This window comes from Eumetopias jubatus, unplaced genomic scaffold (genome assembly GCF_037043125.1).
Source record: "Eumetopias jubatus isolate StellerSeaLion01/CBP00866 unplaced genomic scaffold, mEumJub1_p1.0 scaffold_1, whole genome shotgun sequence".
Taxonomy (NCBI): Eukaryota; Metazoa; Chordata; class Mammalia; order Carnivora; family Otariidae; genus Eumetopias; species Eumetopias jubatus.
In genome coordinates, this window is record NW_028274807.1 from 11135783 (window position 1) to 11154490 (window position 18708).

General features: G+C 45.8%; 1 protein-coding gene across 8 annotated transcripts in view; it reads left to right on the forward strand.

Annotated features, from left to right (window-relative positions):
• The window catches only part of RUNX1 (RUNX family transcription factor 1), a 247602-nt gene that overhangs the window by 149985 nt on the left and 78909 nt on the right, over positions 1–18708 (forward strand). For 5 of the 8 annotated variants that reach the window (XM_028116358.2, XM_028116392.2, XM_028116368.2 and 2 more), the window contains exons 3-5: positions 185–223; positions 6164–6417; positions 12677–12833. In XM_028116358.2, the coding sequence (XP_027972159.1) occupies positions 185–223; positions 6164–6417; positions 12677–12833 (450 nt within the window). The remainder of the gene's footprint in view (positions 1–184; positions 224–6163; positions 6418–12676; positions 12834–18708) is intronic. The other 3 variants (XM_028116384.2, XM_088023948.1, XM_088023944.1) reach the window with 1 other exon arrangement.

Genomic DNA, 18708 nt, shown 5'->3' on the forward strand with positions numbered 1-18708 from the left:
AGTGCTAAAAAGTGTGAGGGGCAATCAGCCAACAACGACAAAAAAAAATAAGTGGGGGAAATTTAGTTTTTATACTTGCATGTATTACGATTAGAATGAAATTCATCAACTATCAGTAAATTTGGTGTTTGCTGTCAGTATATTTATACAATCGTTTTTATTTTCCTACTTTCTGTTCTTTCAGAATGTGTACATGGAATGAATCCATCTAGAGATGTTCACGGTATGTTGGATTCCAAACTATATTTTTTTATAAAATATGCACATTCATATGTGCATATACATGATTTTTATCTATGTAAATGTATAAATAACTTGACATAAATTAGCCAAATAATTGAGGCTTTTTTTTTTGCTGATTCAAAAATACTTAAAAGCTGTTCTTCATATTATAAATATCAAACCATATAAAACATTCCAATGAAGCTTTAAATGATACCCTCGGTCCTGCAGAGTAGTTTACCACAGGTGTATTCTGCTGTTATTAAATGACTAGATGACTCTCTGAAAAAAAATAGAGCTTGGCTTCTATCTGTTATAACCTAGTTTATTACCTTTGTTACAGCAGTGGCAATGCAAAATTTTTATGAGGGTAAAATGTTTACTAAGTATCCTAAATTTGAAAAAAAAATTAATTTAAATAATTTCTCAGTTTGCTACTTCTGAGCTGCACCATTATGATGTTAGAGTGAACAGTTCACACATCAAGCACCGCATCCTATGAAAACATGCATATGGAGGAAGGATATAGTGGCAGAACAAAAGAATCCTGTCCCCAAAGTAATTAGATTTCAAAAGTAAAATAATCTCAAAGCCGCTGGTGGGGGGGGGGCGGATGTTTAAATTCCAATGTTGAAAACTGGATGGTGTGTTTAGCAGGTTATTTGCACAGACATTAACATGTTACTCTTCACAAAAATGTGCTCCATCCTTGTGACATTGTATCAACTGTACCAATTTGGTCCAAAAACGCAAGCAAACTGCATTCTCTGGTTTTTATTTCATTGAAATGGTCCACTGAGATAGAAATAATTTTTTCTAGAAATATTACATTTTTAGAAATGTAATTTTAGAAATATGTTACTCACAGAGGAGAATTTTGATTTAAGAGAATGGTTGAGATTCTAATCCTATCTTTAGGCATATTTGATTTTTGAGAGGGTTTTAAAACAGCAAAAGTAAAATATTTAGATATTTTCTGAGACCACTTAGTTATATATTTACCTAAAGTTGAAGAAAAACGTCAATGAGCTGTTATTTTTCCCAATGAAATGGTCATTTTTCTTCCAACTAACCAAATAGTACTTTTAAAATTCCGTATGTAAACTTATATTTCATTCCTGTTATGAGCATTATTGGAATTTGCCCCACGCAGCAAATTTGGAAAAATCCATCATATAGCATCCGCCCAACACATCGCTTCGTTGTATTTTTTTTTTATTTTGTATTATGACATGAGTAAATTTTAGTATTATTCCAGGAGTGAATGTGGTAATGTTTCCTTTCCTTTCTTGGAGAGGCAGAGGAAGGGAAATTCTGTATTGCCGCTAAAATGGGCGCTTTTGGTGGGAAGGAACTCTTCGTTTCGTATGCGATGTTAATGAACTTTGTACGGTCTGTAAAAAGTCTTTCAGACTAAGGGTCTCCAGGTATACCTTAGCTGAGCCTCATGCTCCCTACTTTCCATTCATTTTAGTTCCTCAACAAGGAAGGTTGCTGCGTTTTGTTTGTTTCTAGTTTTCAAGTGTGCGCCGCACACTGCAGTTAGAGCCAGCGCAGGTCCCGGGAACCTTAAATGCGCGGCTGCCGGATTGAGAATAAATCAGTAAAAGCTGTTCTTGCTCTTATCGTCCTTGTCGACGTTCACACTCGAGATTTATTGGTTGAAACTCAGCTGAGCAGCGTCCATGGTGCTGCCGTTGAAGGGCTAAACTTGGTGTATCTACTCCTGTACCTCTTTTCTAAGGAAGGGAACCTGACCCCGCCAGGGAGACCGCCGCGGAGAGTCCGCCCGGCAGCCCCTCGCTGGGTTTAGTGTTTCAAACTCCCGAGCCCCAGAGGAGTTTTCTTTGTTGACCTTTCCGCAGGGCGAATTGCCCCTAGTTCACTATCTCCCCCGAATCAGAGCCCACTTTCGCCTCTGCCGCATTCTTGGACCCCACCCTCTAAGTGCGCGGGGGTCCCTGGGGATGCACTTGGAGGCTGTCCCCAGGAGCGCTCGGTGGGCTCTTACAGCGATGTATTTGAGCAAAGGGGTTTCAGTCGCCCCAACTTGTCGCTAGGGCCGGTAGCGTCCGAGCCCGGCAGGGGGGGCGGCAGACAGGGAGGCTTGGCCATTGCGCAACATTTGGAATCAATGGGCCAAGGTGGAGAGAGGACTTTTGGGGGTCTTTACTCCTGAAATGCGGCTTCTTCAAAATCATTTTTAAGGAAAAATAAAAAGGAGTTTTCGGAGACCCCAGAGCCATTAAAACAAAATGCAGCTAGTTGCTGGTTGTTCTCGGGAGTGTCCCGGGTGTCCGGGAGAGGAGCGAGTAGACGGCCCACCTGGGGAGAAGCTCGGAAAGGCAGGAGGGAGCTGAGGCCGCGGGCCCGGCAACGGTGCCCCGGTCGCCAGGAACACTGACGGTGGCTAGCTGGCCGACCGCGGTGTGCGTGCATAGGGGTTTCGGGAAAAGACCCTGATGCCGGCGGGTCAGGACAGCGCAGACCCCCGCCTGAGGCCTCCCGCGCCACCAGCTCCGCCGCCCGGGATAGTAGGGGAGGGACGCGGCCGATTCCAGTCGTTTCTCTCCAAACTGGAGTTGCTACAAGAGCGACCCAAAGGCCTGGGGGAGGGCCGGCAGAGTCCCGCTCCAGCGGGGGCGTTCCCGGGCTCCCGGGGCGGCAGCGAGGACGCTTGCTGCCCCCTGGCGTCCGCCCGGAGCCCGGGGCCCGCAGCGGTTGCCGCGGGGCGGGCGCCAGCCTCCAGGCTGCTCGGCGCAGCCCGTGCGGCCTCTGTTCCTGGGGCAAGGGAAGCAGCCTGGGCGCCCGGGAAGAACCTCCCCGGCTGGCCCGCCCTGGCCGACGCCTCCGTTAGGCCCGAGCAGCAGAGTCCAAGGAGAGTCCGGCGCGACGACGGCCCCAGCGCCCTAGCCGCGCGTCCGCAGCCAGGAAGGAGGCTGCGGGCGGGAGGGGCCCCTCGGGGGGGGGCGCGGGAGAGACCCCCGTTCCCGGGAATTAAAGTGGAGGGCTCCATGTTGGGGGCGGGCGCCCTTCCCCCGGGGGATGAGGGGCCCCACGGCTGGGGGTGGGGGCGGGGTGGGTTCCCCGGGGAGCTAGGGAGCCCCGCGGCAGGAGGCGGGGGAGGGGAATGGGCCTTGCGCGCCGGGGCGGGGCCCCTCTAAGCTCCGCGAAAATGCCCGCGGCGCCGTGGGGACCGACGCTGGGGAAGTTCCCGCCAGCGCGCAAAGCCAGGGTGGGTTCAGCACCCCGGGCCGCTCCGGCGCGCGGGGGCGGGGAGAGGAGCCAGCGCCGTTTCCGGGGAGGCGGAGGTGGGTGCGGGGCTCGGGCGACCTGGGCCCAGCGGTGGGCTTTCCGTGCCGCCTGCAGGGGAGCCGACGCTCTGAGAACAGGGAACCAGCCCAGCGGATGCTTTCAACTTTCTTTCCCGTAGCTTGTTCTTTGGGGTCTTTTCTCATCAGGACACTCCTTTGCTCGCCGCGAAGCACACTCAGACTGAGTGGGGCGCGCTGCATAATTAAGCCGCAGCCCAGACGCGGTGAAAAACACCAATTAAAACAAACCAAGAGAGAAAACTAAAAACACAAAACCATGTTGTGGAGACCGAGAACCGTCTGGCCTCATTAAATGAATCAGCGCCGCTTCCCCTCTGCTGCCCACCCAGCTATGGTGCCGCACGGAGCCGCTCTCCAGCCGGGCCCCTCGCGGCCGAATCCCACCCACGCCGGGGAAGCAGAGGCTCGGCCGTGGGTGGCCGCGCACGGCCGGGGGCCGCCCTGGGGCTCCGGCGCCGGTCCCGGGAGCCTCGCGGCGGCCGCTGCATCTCCAGGGCGCGAGGGGCGCCTCCCTCCGGCTTGGTCTCCGGGCCCGGGCCGCTCCGGGCACAGCGCGCGGCCCAAGCCCTCCCTGGGCCGGCCGGCCGGCCTCCTCTCTCTCCACCTCCTCGGTCTCCAGACCGCGGCCGCCTGTGGCGCCGCTGCGCAGTGCAGCCGCGGGCGGGCGGCCGCACGACTGTGCCTGCGTGCAAAGACGCAGGGCCGCGGTCTTGCCGCACCAGGGCGGGGCCTCGGGCGAATGTGTGAGTGTGTGCGTGTGTGTGCGTGGATGCGGGTGCGCGGGGAGGCCGCAGTAGCCTTGGACTCTCCATGGGGGCTGCGTACAGTAGCGCGCGGCGGCGGCGGGGGCGCGTGGGCCAATTCCAGGAGCCCGAGGCCGCGAGCCGCGCCCTGGCTGATACCGGAAAGGCCTGTGATTGGCCGGCAGCCGCCCCTATGCAAACGAGCTGAGGGAATGGAATTCCTCGGGCCGGGCTTACAGTAAAAGCACGTTCATTTCCAGGCACTCTCATTCATAGAGCCAGCGGGCGCAGGCGGGACGGGCGCCCCGCGGCCAGACCCAGCCAGGGCACCACGCTGCCCGGCCTTGCGCCGGCAGGCACCTCTTCCTGGGGCTCCTGGGGACGCCAGAAGAAAGTCAACCCTTGCTGCTTCTTCTAGACCTGCGTTGGAGCTACGATTTTTTTTTTCTTTCTCTCTTTACTTTTGAATGAACTGGTTTCTTGGCTGGACGTTTCAACTTCTTTCCTGCCTGTGAACTTTTCCCCGGTTGTTTCCTTTGACAACTGCAGGAGAAAGTGTGCTGTGCTTCGAGGCGAGCCGTGAAGTTGCGTGTGCGTGGCAGTGTGCGTGGCAGTGTGACTGCGTGTGTAATTCGAGCCACCCCGTCTGTTTCGATCTGCGCGGCGGAGCCTCCTCTCAAGGCCCGCTCCACCTGCTGCGGTTACGCGGTGATCGTAGGTATAGGCGCGCCCGGGCATTTAACCGGCCGGCGCTGGGGCGACGTTGGAGGAAGATCATCTTGCTACTGCCCAAGTCGGGCTGACTCACCGAGTCGATGTAGACAGTGGCTGGCTGCGGAAGAGTGCGTGTCTGCGTGCGTGTGACTCGGCTGCTGCTCAACTCCCACCAACCACAGGATCAGCCACAAACTTAACCAACATCCCCAAAACCGAGTTCTCAGATGTGGAGAGCTGTATTTTGAGTGTCATCGACTTGGACTTTTTTTTTTTTTAAGATTAGCTTTTCTTTGAAAAGCTGAATTTTCTGAACTGAGCATTTTGCCAGAATTTATTAAGAGAACATGACAAGTATTTCTAGCCCAGCCCTTCTTCAACTACTGAAGCTTATTTTCAAGGCTCCTTAAAAAAATATCAGCAGCGAACATTAATGGATTTCTGTTGTGTTTAAATTCTCTACAGATTGAATTGTAAATATTTTATGAAGTAGATCATATGTATATATTTATATATACGTGCACATACATTAGTAGCATGACCTTTGGAAGTCGCAGTTCTTGCTTTTGAGGACCGAAGCCAGTTTTGCATGATGAAAGTGACTCTGTGTATGGAAGACACTCGTGTATTTTGTGTTTTACTGGGACTTTAGACAAAACTCACCTTAAAAAAAAAAACTGACAGGCGATTTACTACTGGAACTTCCAAATTATGTATTTGCTGGTCCTTTTGCTCTCTGTATAAATATTTTAGGAAGTGTATGGGAATTTTGCCTCCGGGATTTTTTTTTTTAAACAGCCAAAGACTGAAATTAAACTCTCAAAGCAAGACTCAGAAGACAGTCTCCCTCGGCATTTGACTTTGGATTCTAGTCGCCCAATTTTTAAAGCATTAAGCGGTCGGTTGCTAAGAGCCCTGCCGGGTCTGAGGCTTACCGGCATCACAGAACTTTCCCCCTCCTGGACTGTTAGTAACTTAGTCTCCCGCCTCCCCCCAGTCCCCCCCCCCACCCGGCAATAAAGGCCCCTGAACTTGTATGTTGGTCTCCCTGGAGCTGCTCGCCGAAGATCCGCGCCCCTGTCGCCGTCTGGTAGGAGCTGTTTGCAGGGTCCTAACTCAATCGGCTTGTTGTGATGCGTATCCCCGTAGATGCCAGCACGAGCCGCCGCTTCACGCCGCCTTCCACCGCGCTGAGCCCGGGCAAGATGAGCGAGGCGCTGCCGCTGGGCGCCCCGGACGCCGGCGCCGCCCTGGCCGGCAAGCTGAGGAGCGGCGACCGCAGCATGGTGGAGGTGCTGGCCGACCACCCGGGCGAGCTGGTGCGCACCGACAGCCCCAACTTCCTCTGCTCCGTGCTGCCTACGCACTGGCGCTGCAACAAGACCCTGCCCATCGCTTTCAAGGTACTCGGCCCGGAGCGGGTGGCGGGAGGACGGGAGGACCGGTGAAGACCGGCGGAGGCCGGGGGCGATCCGGGAGGGCAGCGGCCAGGCGGGCGGGGCCGGGTTCTAGAAAGGGGCCGGCGCTGCCCCCTGCGGCCCCTGGTCCATCCTCCTGCTCTCGGGACACGGGGGATGCTGGGTTGCCCTGGCGATCCTCGGTGTGTGTGTGCGGGCGGGGACCCGCAGGGGCTGCCTCTAGGGAGGACTGAAAACAATCTGGATGACCCCAGAGAGGTCCACTGAGGGCCGGTTGGGAGCTCCCCGACAGAAGTCCTTAGCTTTGCTACAAAGTAGAAAAAGTTATAAGCCAGCTCCGGCAAGCCTGTCTGCTCCCATGCTTACCCCCACCCCCCCGGCTTGACACCCAAGCCATTCTGCCTCCCTCCGATGGAGGCATCAGGAAATAAAGATACTTTTATACTTTCGGGTCAGTGAAAATAAACTGCAAGGAAAACTGTCAGGGCTTCCTACCCCCACCCCCTCTTTAACAGTCCCATCGAAATTAGCCTTCAATGGGGATATAGAAACAACACTCGGCGTTTAAAAAAAAAAAAAAAAGTCCACGGAGGGCGTAGTTAACTTTGCAAAAGTTTTCTGAAGAGTTTTTGCAGCTTCTAGTCGGCTCCTGCCAGAAGCCGCAAGTAGTGAATCCTGTTTCTTTTCCTGGAACCCTCCTGAACCTTATCTCTGGCTCACCTGGATTAAGCCCGGGGCCTGGAAGGGTGACAAGCCTGTCTTCTGCGAGTCGGGGTCTAACCCGCTCGCAGCATTTCTGTCTGAGGAGGCGGGTGGCGTGAATCCCGCAACTTCAGATGAACAGCTCAAGGGGTCTTCGTTCACTTGAGCCCCTAATCTTTCCCTAGCTTTGAGCTACCTTTAAAACCCTCGGCCTTCAATGGGGATATAGAAACAACACTCGGCGTTTAAAAAAAAAAAAAAAAAAACACCGCCTCCCCCATCCCCCTCGCACACACCCTGGCCACAAAGAGCAGAAATTTAATTTTGGCGGTGGAGATTCTGTTCTTCTGTCTTGAGGGAGTTTAGGAAGGGGCAACTTGCTAGTACAATCTGTAGTCATTTCCTGTTCATTGAAAGGACTGAGAAAGGCAGGTGGAGGGGGGAACTGTAAAGATCAGCTACTCTTTCTTTTTAAGGTAATTGTGCCCTCTAAGGGGAGATTAATTTAATATAAGCTTTTTTAATGGTTCCAGGCCTCTACTGGATCTTGATCTAGTTACAATGGACAGTGTTCACTTCTTTATAAAGTACTGTGGGAGTTCTTTAATTTTAGGCTTTATGCACCTTCCAAACTTACATTATGATTCCTAGAACAAAACAAAATGTGTCATTGGCTATGTCTCTAGAAGTGCCTCACTGTTCTGAAAGCAGAAGGTTTTGAGGGGGAGGGAATGAGGAATGGGTTGAGCAGCCCAACTGGACTCTTTCCCTGCTGTCCTTCATCTCTGTGGTTTTGGGTTGGGAGCCCATTTCAATTTTAAATCATTCTAATCTCTTTACCTAAATAGGCTCCTCTAGCTAGAGGGTAGGACTGAGTCCCCTCAGTGACAGGGGACTAGACAGGGCTCGGCCCTGGGGCCACTTTCGGATAAGAGCAGAGGGAGGAGACAGGCTGATAATCATAATCGGCCAAAGGGTCATTTAAACCCGGTGCCCCTGACACACCAGTGGAATGGGTTTTAAGAGATCTGTGGCTTCCTTTGGGGGTAAATCAGGATCTCTCCTGGATGTCCCCTCCTCTGCCAGGAACCAACGCCCAAACATATCAAAACACTGAGTGATTAATAATCTTCAGGAGGTGAAGTGATGGAGTTTCTCAAGCCATCAAGCCACCCCAAGAAAAGCATTATTTTTTTCTAAAAGACTGAAAAAAATCATATAACTTGCTTTTCTGAGCCATCAGGGAATTTTTTTTCAGGAGAAATCTTAGTAACCAAAGAAATTTCTTTTTCAAAATGACTTTAGACAACGCACTTAAAAAAAAAAAAAATCGAATTTGTTTTACTGAGTAAGAGTTTGTTGTCTCCTAAATGACCAAAGCATAGTTCTCTTGAAAAAAGTTCAAGTGGGTCTTGAGAACATATGGGGGAAAGGGAAGGACAGCGGAGAAATGAGGCCACTTGAGTAATATCTGTCACCACTCCGTCCCCATCAAGAGAGGCCTCTTCCTGAAGGAAGCCTGCTCCCTGCACAACTGAAGGACCTGACAGAATTTTCAGTGAGGGAAAGAACCCAAAGCTTAGGCAGAAAAGCAAGTTAGACTTCAAAACATGACGTTCCCCGGGTTGATTGCTCCTGGATCCCTGGCCCCCACTCCTCACTTAGCCACCTCCCCACCTCCCAAACAGTTTCTACAGAAATTGACTTCAAAATGTGGATTTCAAATAAGCCCCAGACAATCTTTTTAAGTAGTTAATCAGTAAAAATGGTTATATTCCCTGTAATAAGGAGGAGAAAATGTGAAACAGTGATAAAATCTGATGATATGGTTGAACAGAGCATTTAAGTGATTCTTTCCTAGTCTCTGAAATCCTGTGTGTAAATCCCCTGCTTGAATCTTTGAAACTAAATGGAGACTTCAAATTACGAATTTTCCTTCAAATAGATTAAAATCTTCCTATTTGCTTATCCTGGACCCCAAAATATACCCCGCCCTCCTTTTTCCCATGGAACACCTTTATTTTTGTAGTGTAGAAAAGAGACCTATTTTACTACTGGGAAAATCTTAAATTTGCTACATGTTACCCACCATTTCCAGAAGCAACCTAAAGAGCTATGTAGATGACTTAGCACTTTTTTTTTTTTTAAATACTGCAATATTACAGTTTGTTTAGGCCCCCGTACACCAGGGTCCAAAGGCATAAACATGCCGTCAGCAAGTTCAGAGGTTTCGGATGCTAATAGTCATATTCTTTCCATAAGAAAGCAGTAAATAGTGTTTCTATCGGCAAGATTGCAGTCCCTAGGTATGCATTAAATGTCATCTTGGCTGAATTCAGGGTTCCACTCCACAGCTTTCTTTGAAATTCTGGAAAATTAAGGGATTTAAAATAAATGAATTGTAACTGTAATTTCAACCTAATTAGAGTTGTTTGAAATGCCATTTTGAACTGTGAACAGCCTAGCCAACAGCTGTGGGGAGACCCATGCAGTACATAGGAGGGTTGATGTTTTGCCCAACTTCCTGATACTTTAAAAACAGAGAAGTAAAACAAAATATGAGATATCCTTTGGCCAGCAAGTCCCTTCTTGTCTGTTTGGTCTGTGTTAAAATGTAAATGTTTGTGTTTCCTTACCTATTGTTTATAGCTTTTCATTCCAGTTCCTTCTTTTTTTTCTGTTTGAAGTTAGATTTTTTTTTTTATGCTCTTCTTATTGTCTATCAGTGGGACAATCTGTATCAAATTAGCAGACATGTTAGTTTTAATTTTTTTAATTTTTTAATCTATTCTAAGTGTGCTTGTTAACAATTAGATGATATATACGCTATTAGTAATTTAATATTCTCCCCTTTCTTCCTGCCAAAAAAAAAAAGAAAAGAAAAAAAATCCCTGGGAGATCAATAAAAAAAACAAAAAGAATGACCTTCAAGCACGCACATATCTTTGATTTTTGCTGCTTTTTTTTTTAGAAAGGGAGGGGTAGGAAGGGTTAAACTGCTAATTTTGTTAGTCTTAAATTCCAGCATCAACAACCTTTTCATATTTAGCCACCATGATCATTTTACTCTATATTTGTTTCTACTTGGTGAAGGTCTCGTGAGTTTGCCAAATTACTGACAAGGATAGTTTTGGAAAGATGAGAGAGGAGCAGGCGTGGAGCACCATGACGGGAGCCAATGGGAGGAAGCTGCTTTAGCATACATTTTGGAAGATAGACAACAAGATTTACTTATTTTAACCTCTTCACAGATTCTGCCCCAACAACGAGTTATTCAGTTTGAAAACCACATAGTTAAGTATACAGCCCCTGGATACTTACTAAATGTTGGATTAAAATAGAAAAGCCAGGCCATCACAGGGAGATGGGGATGAGGAAGTAAAAATATGTGTTTAAGGAGGGCATTTCAACACTGTGAGCTAATTTTACAGAAGGAAGTGAAAATAGTGAGAAAAAAAAAGTGGAAAAATTTTTCAGAGACTGAAAAAAGCAGACTAGAGCAAGCCATCTTGTGGGAATAGAAAAAAAAAAGGTAAAATATGTAAATAAGTGATCGGGGAGATTTATTTCAATGATGTTTTCGAAACAAAAGAGAATTGTCATATTACTGCTCTTAATTAAAAGGCAACAAACACACTTATAATGGGAACTAAATATCTAATTAGAGGGTGCTTGGGGAATAAATATCTGTGTTTTTAAATCTCCTTCATAGAAAACATGCCCAGCTTTGGGACGGAAAGGATTAGAAAGAAAGATAAAAGGCCCAGACCGTGTTCCACAGAGCAAGTGGGATCAGACAGATGAAGAACATGCCTACCTACTGCTGTGTGGGCTTGTTCTCCTGGTCGCCTAGTCCCTTGTGGTGAGATGGCTGGTCCTCCCTGTCATACTCCTCAGAATCCAAGAGCTGAAGCATCACAAGGAATAAAAGCAATAGGTGGTCACCTGGATGACACAGGAAAGGGGTAATGGCCAAGCAGGCAATGAAGATGGGCATTTCAAGAAACAATGGCTTTGCTGTCGTACAAGGGAGCCTATTGCAGCCTTATTTACAGACAGAAAAAGGGGATTGAAAATATAGGTATTACTCCTAAAATTATGTAGTGATGATTAGGTAAAAAGGAAGAATAATCACTGGAGAATTCATTGCTGTTACAACTCAAATACAGAAAGAAGAAAGTGATTATATAATTGGAATGATTAACACAGAATTCACTACTGACTGAGAAAGTACCATGACGAATATCAAAAATGATAGGAATAGGAACAACTTGGGGCATTTTGATTTGAAATCCTGTGACCACTTTAAAAAATAGAAACAATGGAAATATAGGTAATAATAATTGTCTAGCTCTCAAAAAACCATTTCTAGAAGAGTCAAATGATGGCCAAGAAATAGATACAACTGTACAAACCATCTTTATGTCATCCTCCTCAGAGCATTTTACCTTGAAATTACAGCTTTTTTATTACCTGAATATCAAAAATATTTATCCACCAGTTTTCTCCAGCAGCCCTGTTAGGAAATCCATTCCTGTTCAATTACATTAAAGGAATTCTTCTCGAAGATCTGCTGGGTTTGGGGAAAACCTCAGTCATCTATCGGGACATAGTTGACGCATCTAGGGGACCCACAGATACAAAAATGCCACGTAGTTCAACTCCTGAATTCAGAGCAGCACATAACAGTGAGCGCCCCTCTTCTCTGAGGTCTGTTGATTTTGCAGTTAGTAATGAGCAAAGGGTAGTTTCTCATTTTTTTCCTGCATGCTAGAATTCCCAGCTACTGATGATCAAAATCAGAGAAGCAAGTAGGGGGGTCTCAAAGATGAACTGCAAAGGGAGAGTCATTCAAGAATCACCAGCAATTCAGTTGTAAAGACCGAATTTAATTTTAGCAGAAATAAGTTTAAACACCTAAAAGCAAAGTGAGCCCTGTGAGGCTTGTCAGTGGACGTCTGGATGAGCAAGAGATGGGTCAGGTTATAAACTTACAAAAACAAGACACTGCATTTCTCAGATACTAAGATAATTGCATTCATGAAAAGGCATAGCTTTAAAAGTCCTTGCTGTAGCCAGTCTTGTCCCAACTGCACCATGTGACCTTAGGTGGCTTTATTAGGTGAATGTTTTAGGACTCCAAAATTTGTATTTAGTTCTGCATAATGGAATTCAAAGAGATTCCTCCCGTTAATAACTTTCCCGTTGTTTTGCTATTCCTTTGCACCTGGGTGGCACAGTCGGGTTGAGCGTCCGACTCTAGATTTCAGTTCAGGTCGTGATCTCAGTCAGGGTCTCGAGATGGAGCCCCGTTATGGGCTCTGCGCTCAGATCAGAATCTGCTTGAGATTCATTCCCTCTTCCTCTCCCTCTGCCCCTCCCCCGGCTCTCTTGTGCACACTCTGTCTCTAAAATAAGTAAATAAATCTTTTTTTAAAAAAAGGATCACTTAATATATATTTAATTTTAAAATAATTAATACACTAATGGCATAAAAGTTTACAACATTTCTGATGTCTGCGTCTGTCCCTGTGGTGTTTAGGTGGTGGCTCTGGGGGATGTCCCTGATGGCACTCTGGTCACTGTGATGGCAGGCAATGACGAAAATTACTCAGCTGAACTGAGAAATGCCACTGCAGCCATGAAAAACCAAGTTGCGAGATTCAATGACCTCAGGTTTGTCGGTCGGAGTGGAAGAGGTATGTATCTGTCAAAACTAAAATGGGAGTGCAGAGTCTTACATGGCAACAAATCCAAATTTCAAAACTTCTAGAAGTGTCTGTGATGTTCTAGAAGTGTCTGTGATGGGATCCCTGGAAGGACAGTCTTTCTTGTTGATGTTGCTACTTCAACCTTTTAAAAAATACGGATTTAAAATGTAGTATCTTTTCAGGAATCTACCTTTACATTGTTGCTTTCTATTATTGAATTAGTTTAAGACTGATTTGGAACATGCAATCAATTGTGAATTTCAAGGAAATCCCTCCCATCTTTACTAAAACGTAAAAATATAAAACTCACCATCATGGAAACTAAGATTATATAACTGGTATTCTCCACTTGATAATATCAAAAATGTATATCAGGGAAAATGTATATCAGGGAATCCTTTAACTTAGAATCCATGTGCTATCTATGACAAGGGACAGATTTTCAAATGATCACTTGTGATCATTTTAAGGGATATACAGTATATGGTTATTGAAATGTGGTTTCAAGTAAGTTTACCATTTTATGATAAAATATGAAGAGACAGTGATAGTACCATTCTGGTTTGGCAAGTGTGGTGGCATTTATGACTTTCCTGTCACATGTAATTTGGATGCCTTCTTATTATTTGGGGGAGGGGTCAGACCCAGTTAACATTTTGGTACCGATCTGTTAAAGACTGGATTACCCAAAGGAACTGTTGCGTCAGGGCAGTTCTGTGTGGTTTTATTTTTCTATGCCCGTTACTAAGGCATTAGAGCAGAGAGAGGAATTTTGGCCTGTAATTTCCTCTGGTTTCCAGTTATTTTCAAATATCGTGTTTTTGCTGTATTGTAAGAACTGAAGTCGTATTTTATAAATAGCAATAAGTACTAGAAGTTTAATGGAAGGAGGAAGGATAGTTTGTTTTGAAAATCTCATTTTCATCATATAGTATTGAATAAGCTAATGAATAAAAGTTATTTTGAGTATAATTAAAAAAGGACATGATAAATACATAAACAGCAGTAGATGACTCTTGTGTTAAAAAAAAATTTAAAGTATAACCAGTGGACAGTTAAACGTAAGAGTAATCATACTCTTTATAAAGGCATTCAAAAATATAACAAAATCTGTGATTAGTCGAAGAGAGGAAGGGGGAAAGGTGTGTTGCTCTTTTGGGCCTTCAGTTTTGCTATCTTAGCTGCCTGAAGCATTTTTAAAATGCTTTAATTTTCTCCTAGGTGGAGAAAATCAAAAAAAAAAAAAAAAACTTACAACGTGATTGAAAATATATGTTCATAATACTGACTATGTTAATAATAGGGTAATGCAAAGAAAATTATATCGACTTATTGAGAGCAGGAGAGATGCTATAACATATGAAAGCATAAAGTCATTAAATGGGTTCACTTCTTATATTAAAAGTCCCCGCCTTTCCGTAAATGGAATTCACATTATGATTCAGAGATGTGTGTTTGGAAAACATCGTGAAGGCTTCAGATGAGTAGCTGGCAGAGTAGGTGAGAAGCCAATAAAACACAAAGGCCTATTGCCTGGCCCCTGCCTACCAGCCTAGCTAACAACCTCGGTTCAATTCTTGTGGATTTATACCATCAGGGACGATGGCTGAGGCACCTTGGGTTGCCCTTCCAGGGAAAGCTGTGCATCGATGCGGGTCCCCATGTCAGGTTTTGGTTTTAAAAGTTTGGGAAATGTGAACGGATCATACCTGTGACACTTTCCCATGAGAAGAGCTGTGGTGGCCTTGGGGCCGTGTGCAGTAAATCGGTGATAATAAAGAATGGGATTTTGAAAGCAGCGTGCTTCCTTTTCTGGCATCGAGGGCTGGTCTCTGGTCCCTCATTGGCCATTTCTGTTTTGAGTGGGTGACTAATAGAGGTGCCTTGTGTTTACTTGGGTAACAGTGAACTGTTTCCCCAAGGTGTGGATTGTTTGCAGTTGGCTGCCTGATTCGTGCCAGTATGCCCTAGAGTTTGCATAAAACCCAAAGAGTAAAATAGCTACAACCAAGGCTGGGCTGTCTTCGGATAACCTGGAACAAAAAAAAAATCGATGAAAATGCCATAAACGGACAATATCTGTTTTGAACGGGCTTGGCTTCCCAGGAGTGATCCTAAGCAATCCCAAATACAGGAACCCTAATTCCATGTTTGACCCAATTCCGGTTACCCTGTGTATTATTGGTCTTGAGTGGGTTGTTTTTCTGTTTGTTTGTGGGGGGTTTTGTTTGTTTGTTTGTTTGGGGGTTTTTTTGGTTAATACTACAAAACAAAATGAGCTGTCAAAAGGCCCCGTTTGACTTTGTCTCATGATCTCTCTCCAGTCATAAAATACAACTTGATTTTACTCTCTCGAGTGTGTCAACAGCAAAGCCTGCCAGATTTTTTTTTTCTTTTTGCAATTTGCTTCCCATTACGAAGAGAACAGATGATTCTCACTAATTTTGACAATTAGCCTTAATCTTCCTCACTGAAACTTGTCCTTTAAAAGTTTCATTACGTTTTATGAAGCGATCGTAAGACTATTTACTGTTTCATTTTCTGTTTTTGAAAATGTGCCTAAAAACACGTCATTGGCATAAACATGCCACCATGGCCGAGAAGGTCCTGGCTGTTGGCTCATCCAAACATTTCAATGCCAGGTTCACATTCTGTCAAACAGCACCGATCCGAGGGTTTCTCAAAAGGGCTTGGTTCTCAGTTCTAAACGAAGGGCAGAGAAAGAAAACTCTCTTTTCTTTTACCAGCTGCCAGTCCGTGGGGTTTGGAAAACCTCACAGAAATTGCCAGAGGTTGGACGTGGAAGGGTTTTTCTCTGGTCGACAAAACTGATTTGTCTGGGTGCTGGCTCCTATCCAGGATCACAACTTATAACCTCAAGTTCAGCCTGCAACCGGGAAAACCTGCCCGTCTGGCTTTGAGGGCCTTGCTGACAACATTGGCCCCTAAAAAATATTGGTGAAGGCTTCAGTAGTCTGAACCGTCTTCCTTTTTCCCCTTCCCTACTTTTTCTCCTGGCCAATTTAAATCTTGTGCAGGGGATACTTCTCCTTGGGCTTTGCTCCCTTCGATTCAGGGTCTCCATAGAAATGGACTCTGCCTTTACAGGGGATGAGAGGAGATGCAGAGCACACAGGTGGTTGCTCAGAACCTTTTGCACTTAACCACAGGTTCTGAAGAACCGTCCCTCACTCCCCGAAAATTGAAGTTCAGGATCAAAAGGAGTTTCCCCTTGGCGAGGTTAATTAGCAGTAGCTTACGTCGGTTGACATCAGCAGTCGAGACAGGTTATCACTGGTATTTTCAGTTACAAGAAAGTGTCTCGTGGCTGCTACTGAGAGACACTGAAGAAATTTTAGCAGTGAGATCTGTGAGTGCTTCCGTCGCTGTTGTAGTACGTAAGCAGTTGGAAAGGAATCCATCAATCAGGGAAGACGGCTTTAGTTAATTCATTTTAGAACCAAAGAGGAAATCTACCAGACCATATCATCAACCACATCATAAAGGGGGGGAAGAGAATCCAGTGCATATTTCCTCCTAATTCCTAAGAATATGATTTTTTAATCTTTTGGGAACATCATAGATAATTGTGAAAATCCTTTGGAAGCCTTCTCCCAAGGGGGGAAAAATATGCATGTGCTCTTCTACCCAGAGTTTCATGCACAGTTCCAGTTTCCAGGACTGTTGAGGCTAATTTGTGGACCTTCTGGGGATCCACAGACCCCCAAATCAAGCGTCTGTGAATTTGGAACTTTGTCTTGACCATGGAGGGCCAGCCTCACACTGGGCTGCACAGAGTAGATAATGGAATATGAATAAATGAACACACGAGGTGGACATTCTTCTTGCACCCTGTGTGTTTTGCTAACACCTGTTTTTATTATAGCCAGGACCTGGTTTGTATAATTAGAAAAATAGATCCCATTCAAACTGCTGGTCCAAACTTCCCGTAGGTCATCAGGTATGCACACATGTAGTCCCTTGAAAGGGGAAGGGACCCATTTTATTATAGCCTCTTCTCTGGTGAGTGCCTAAGCTCCCCCTTCCCCCCCCTTTATGTCTCCCCCTCCCCCGACCCCTGCAGCACTGCAGTATGAATTCCACACTCAGCTCCTTGAGGTCTGGGAGTTCTCCTATCTGTTAGAATGGGGTTTAATTCCTTGGAGGAATTTCTGTTTATTTTGACCTCCCTGGCAACTTAAATCTCCCCCACTTTCAAACTAGTACCCTTTCCCAATGCTTTTATAAAATGAAATTCCTTCATTATAGTCTTGCTATGGATGTCTTCCCAGACATAATATTTACCCTGTCACAATCTGGGTTATTGCATATTTGCGTAATGTTTGTTACTTAAGGCAGTTTCATTCTTACGGTATTTTGCATTATTTGGGGAACAGTATGGGGAGGTTGCTTTCAGACGAGTGAAAGATCATGGCTGAGATGAAGGGGAAGGCCCATTTAAACTGTCCTGGTATCCTACACGAAAAGAGACGTGTCTTTATGGAGCAGTCGTTACTAAGAAATGGTCTGAATGACTTACAATATTATCATAGGATCCAAGGCATTCTCCCTTCCACCCCAGAGTCCCAGAAAGAGGGGTAGGAAAAATTTATCTGACAACCCCAGAGTTGTTCCATGGGCAACATTCAAGATAATAAGCTGGCAATCAGATCTCCTGGAGAGAATACGAGAAAAAGGCATGATTAAAGACAACAACAACAAAAGACCCAGCTTCTGAGACACCAAGCTCCAGGAAGCCCTGGCAAATAATTCCTTTAGATGGCAGGTCGAAAGCTGGTGTCCCGGATCTGATGGAGAATTCATCTTTAGAGATCAGATTTCTCATTCTGTCTCCATTTGCCAATAAAAGGGTAGCAACACTTTCTCAAAGCAAGTTGCTCCCTACCCCCAGCCGCTACCCCTGGCAGTCCTTGTCCCTGCCAACACCATGGCAAGGACCAAGGAGGAAAGCTCTCTTGGAAACTGCTTATGCTTGGAACATAGAATTTCACAATTTATCTCTTCACAGTTTTCTTGCTGATTTTATGAAGTGCCAGACTTCACCGATGGTGTCAGACAGCTTTTTTTTAAAATGAAGTTAATGCAATGGTATGAACAATATTTCAGAGTTGGTGGTCAGATGCTAGGCTTCACCCACCCTCCACCCCTTTTGTGCTGGCCGGCCTGTGTTTGGTCAAGGTGGTTCCTTTTGGTGGGGACAGAGGGCTATCAGTCAGAAAGAGCCTCCGAGAGAAATAATGGTTCAATGATTTTTAGAGCTTCCTGTTTCAGCAGCAAGCATTATAGACATAAACAGTGATCCGGCCAACGGCTGCAACGCCACTCTGGTTCTAATAAATCAGTTTTGTATTTTCTTTCTGTGCTGGTTGGCGAGGGGCAAGAGAGGGTGGAGAAGATTGGTTATGGAAGAGCATAGTCCATGTTATTTATTATTTTTTTTTGTTAAGAAAAATTACTTGCGGAAAAGAGAGAGGGCATACTGTCTGGTGACTATTCTCTTTCTGTTGACTATGAAATGAGTTCAGATCAGTAAGGGGATGTTTATAAATAGTTGTGTCCTGTCAGTATGTAGAGGTTATGTGGTTTTGGAGGATCTGTTGGACTTTCAGTCAGTGGGGTGTGTCCGTGTGCATATGTGCACACACAGGCATCCGCCCTCCCATTGAGAAGTCTTCTTGGACCAAATTGTCTTCGGGACTAAATGCGTGCTAATCACATCTTCTCATTGAAGCCTAAATGATGCAATTAACAAAAATTAATAAGTGAGCAGCATGGATTGAATGAGTATTCATGGGAATACTTCCAAATATGCCACTTTTATTGCTCACTCTCGGGGCGTCGG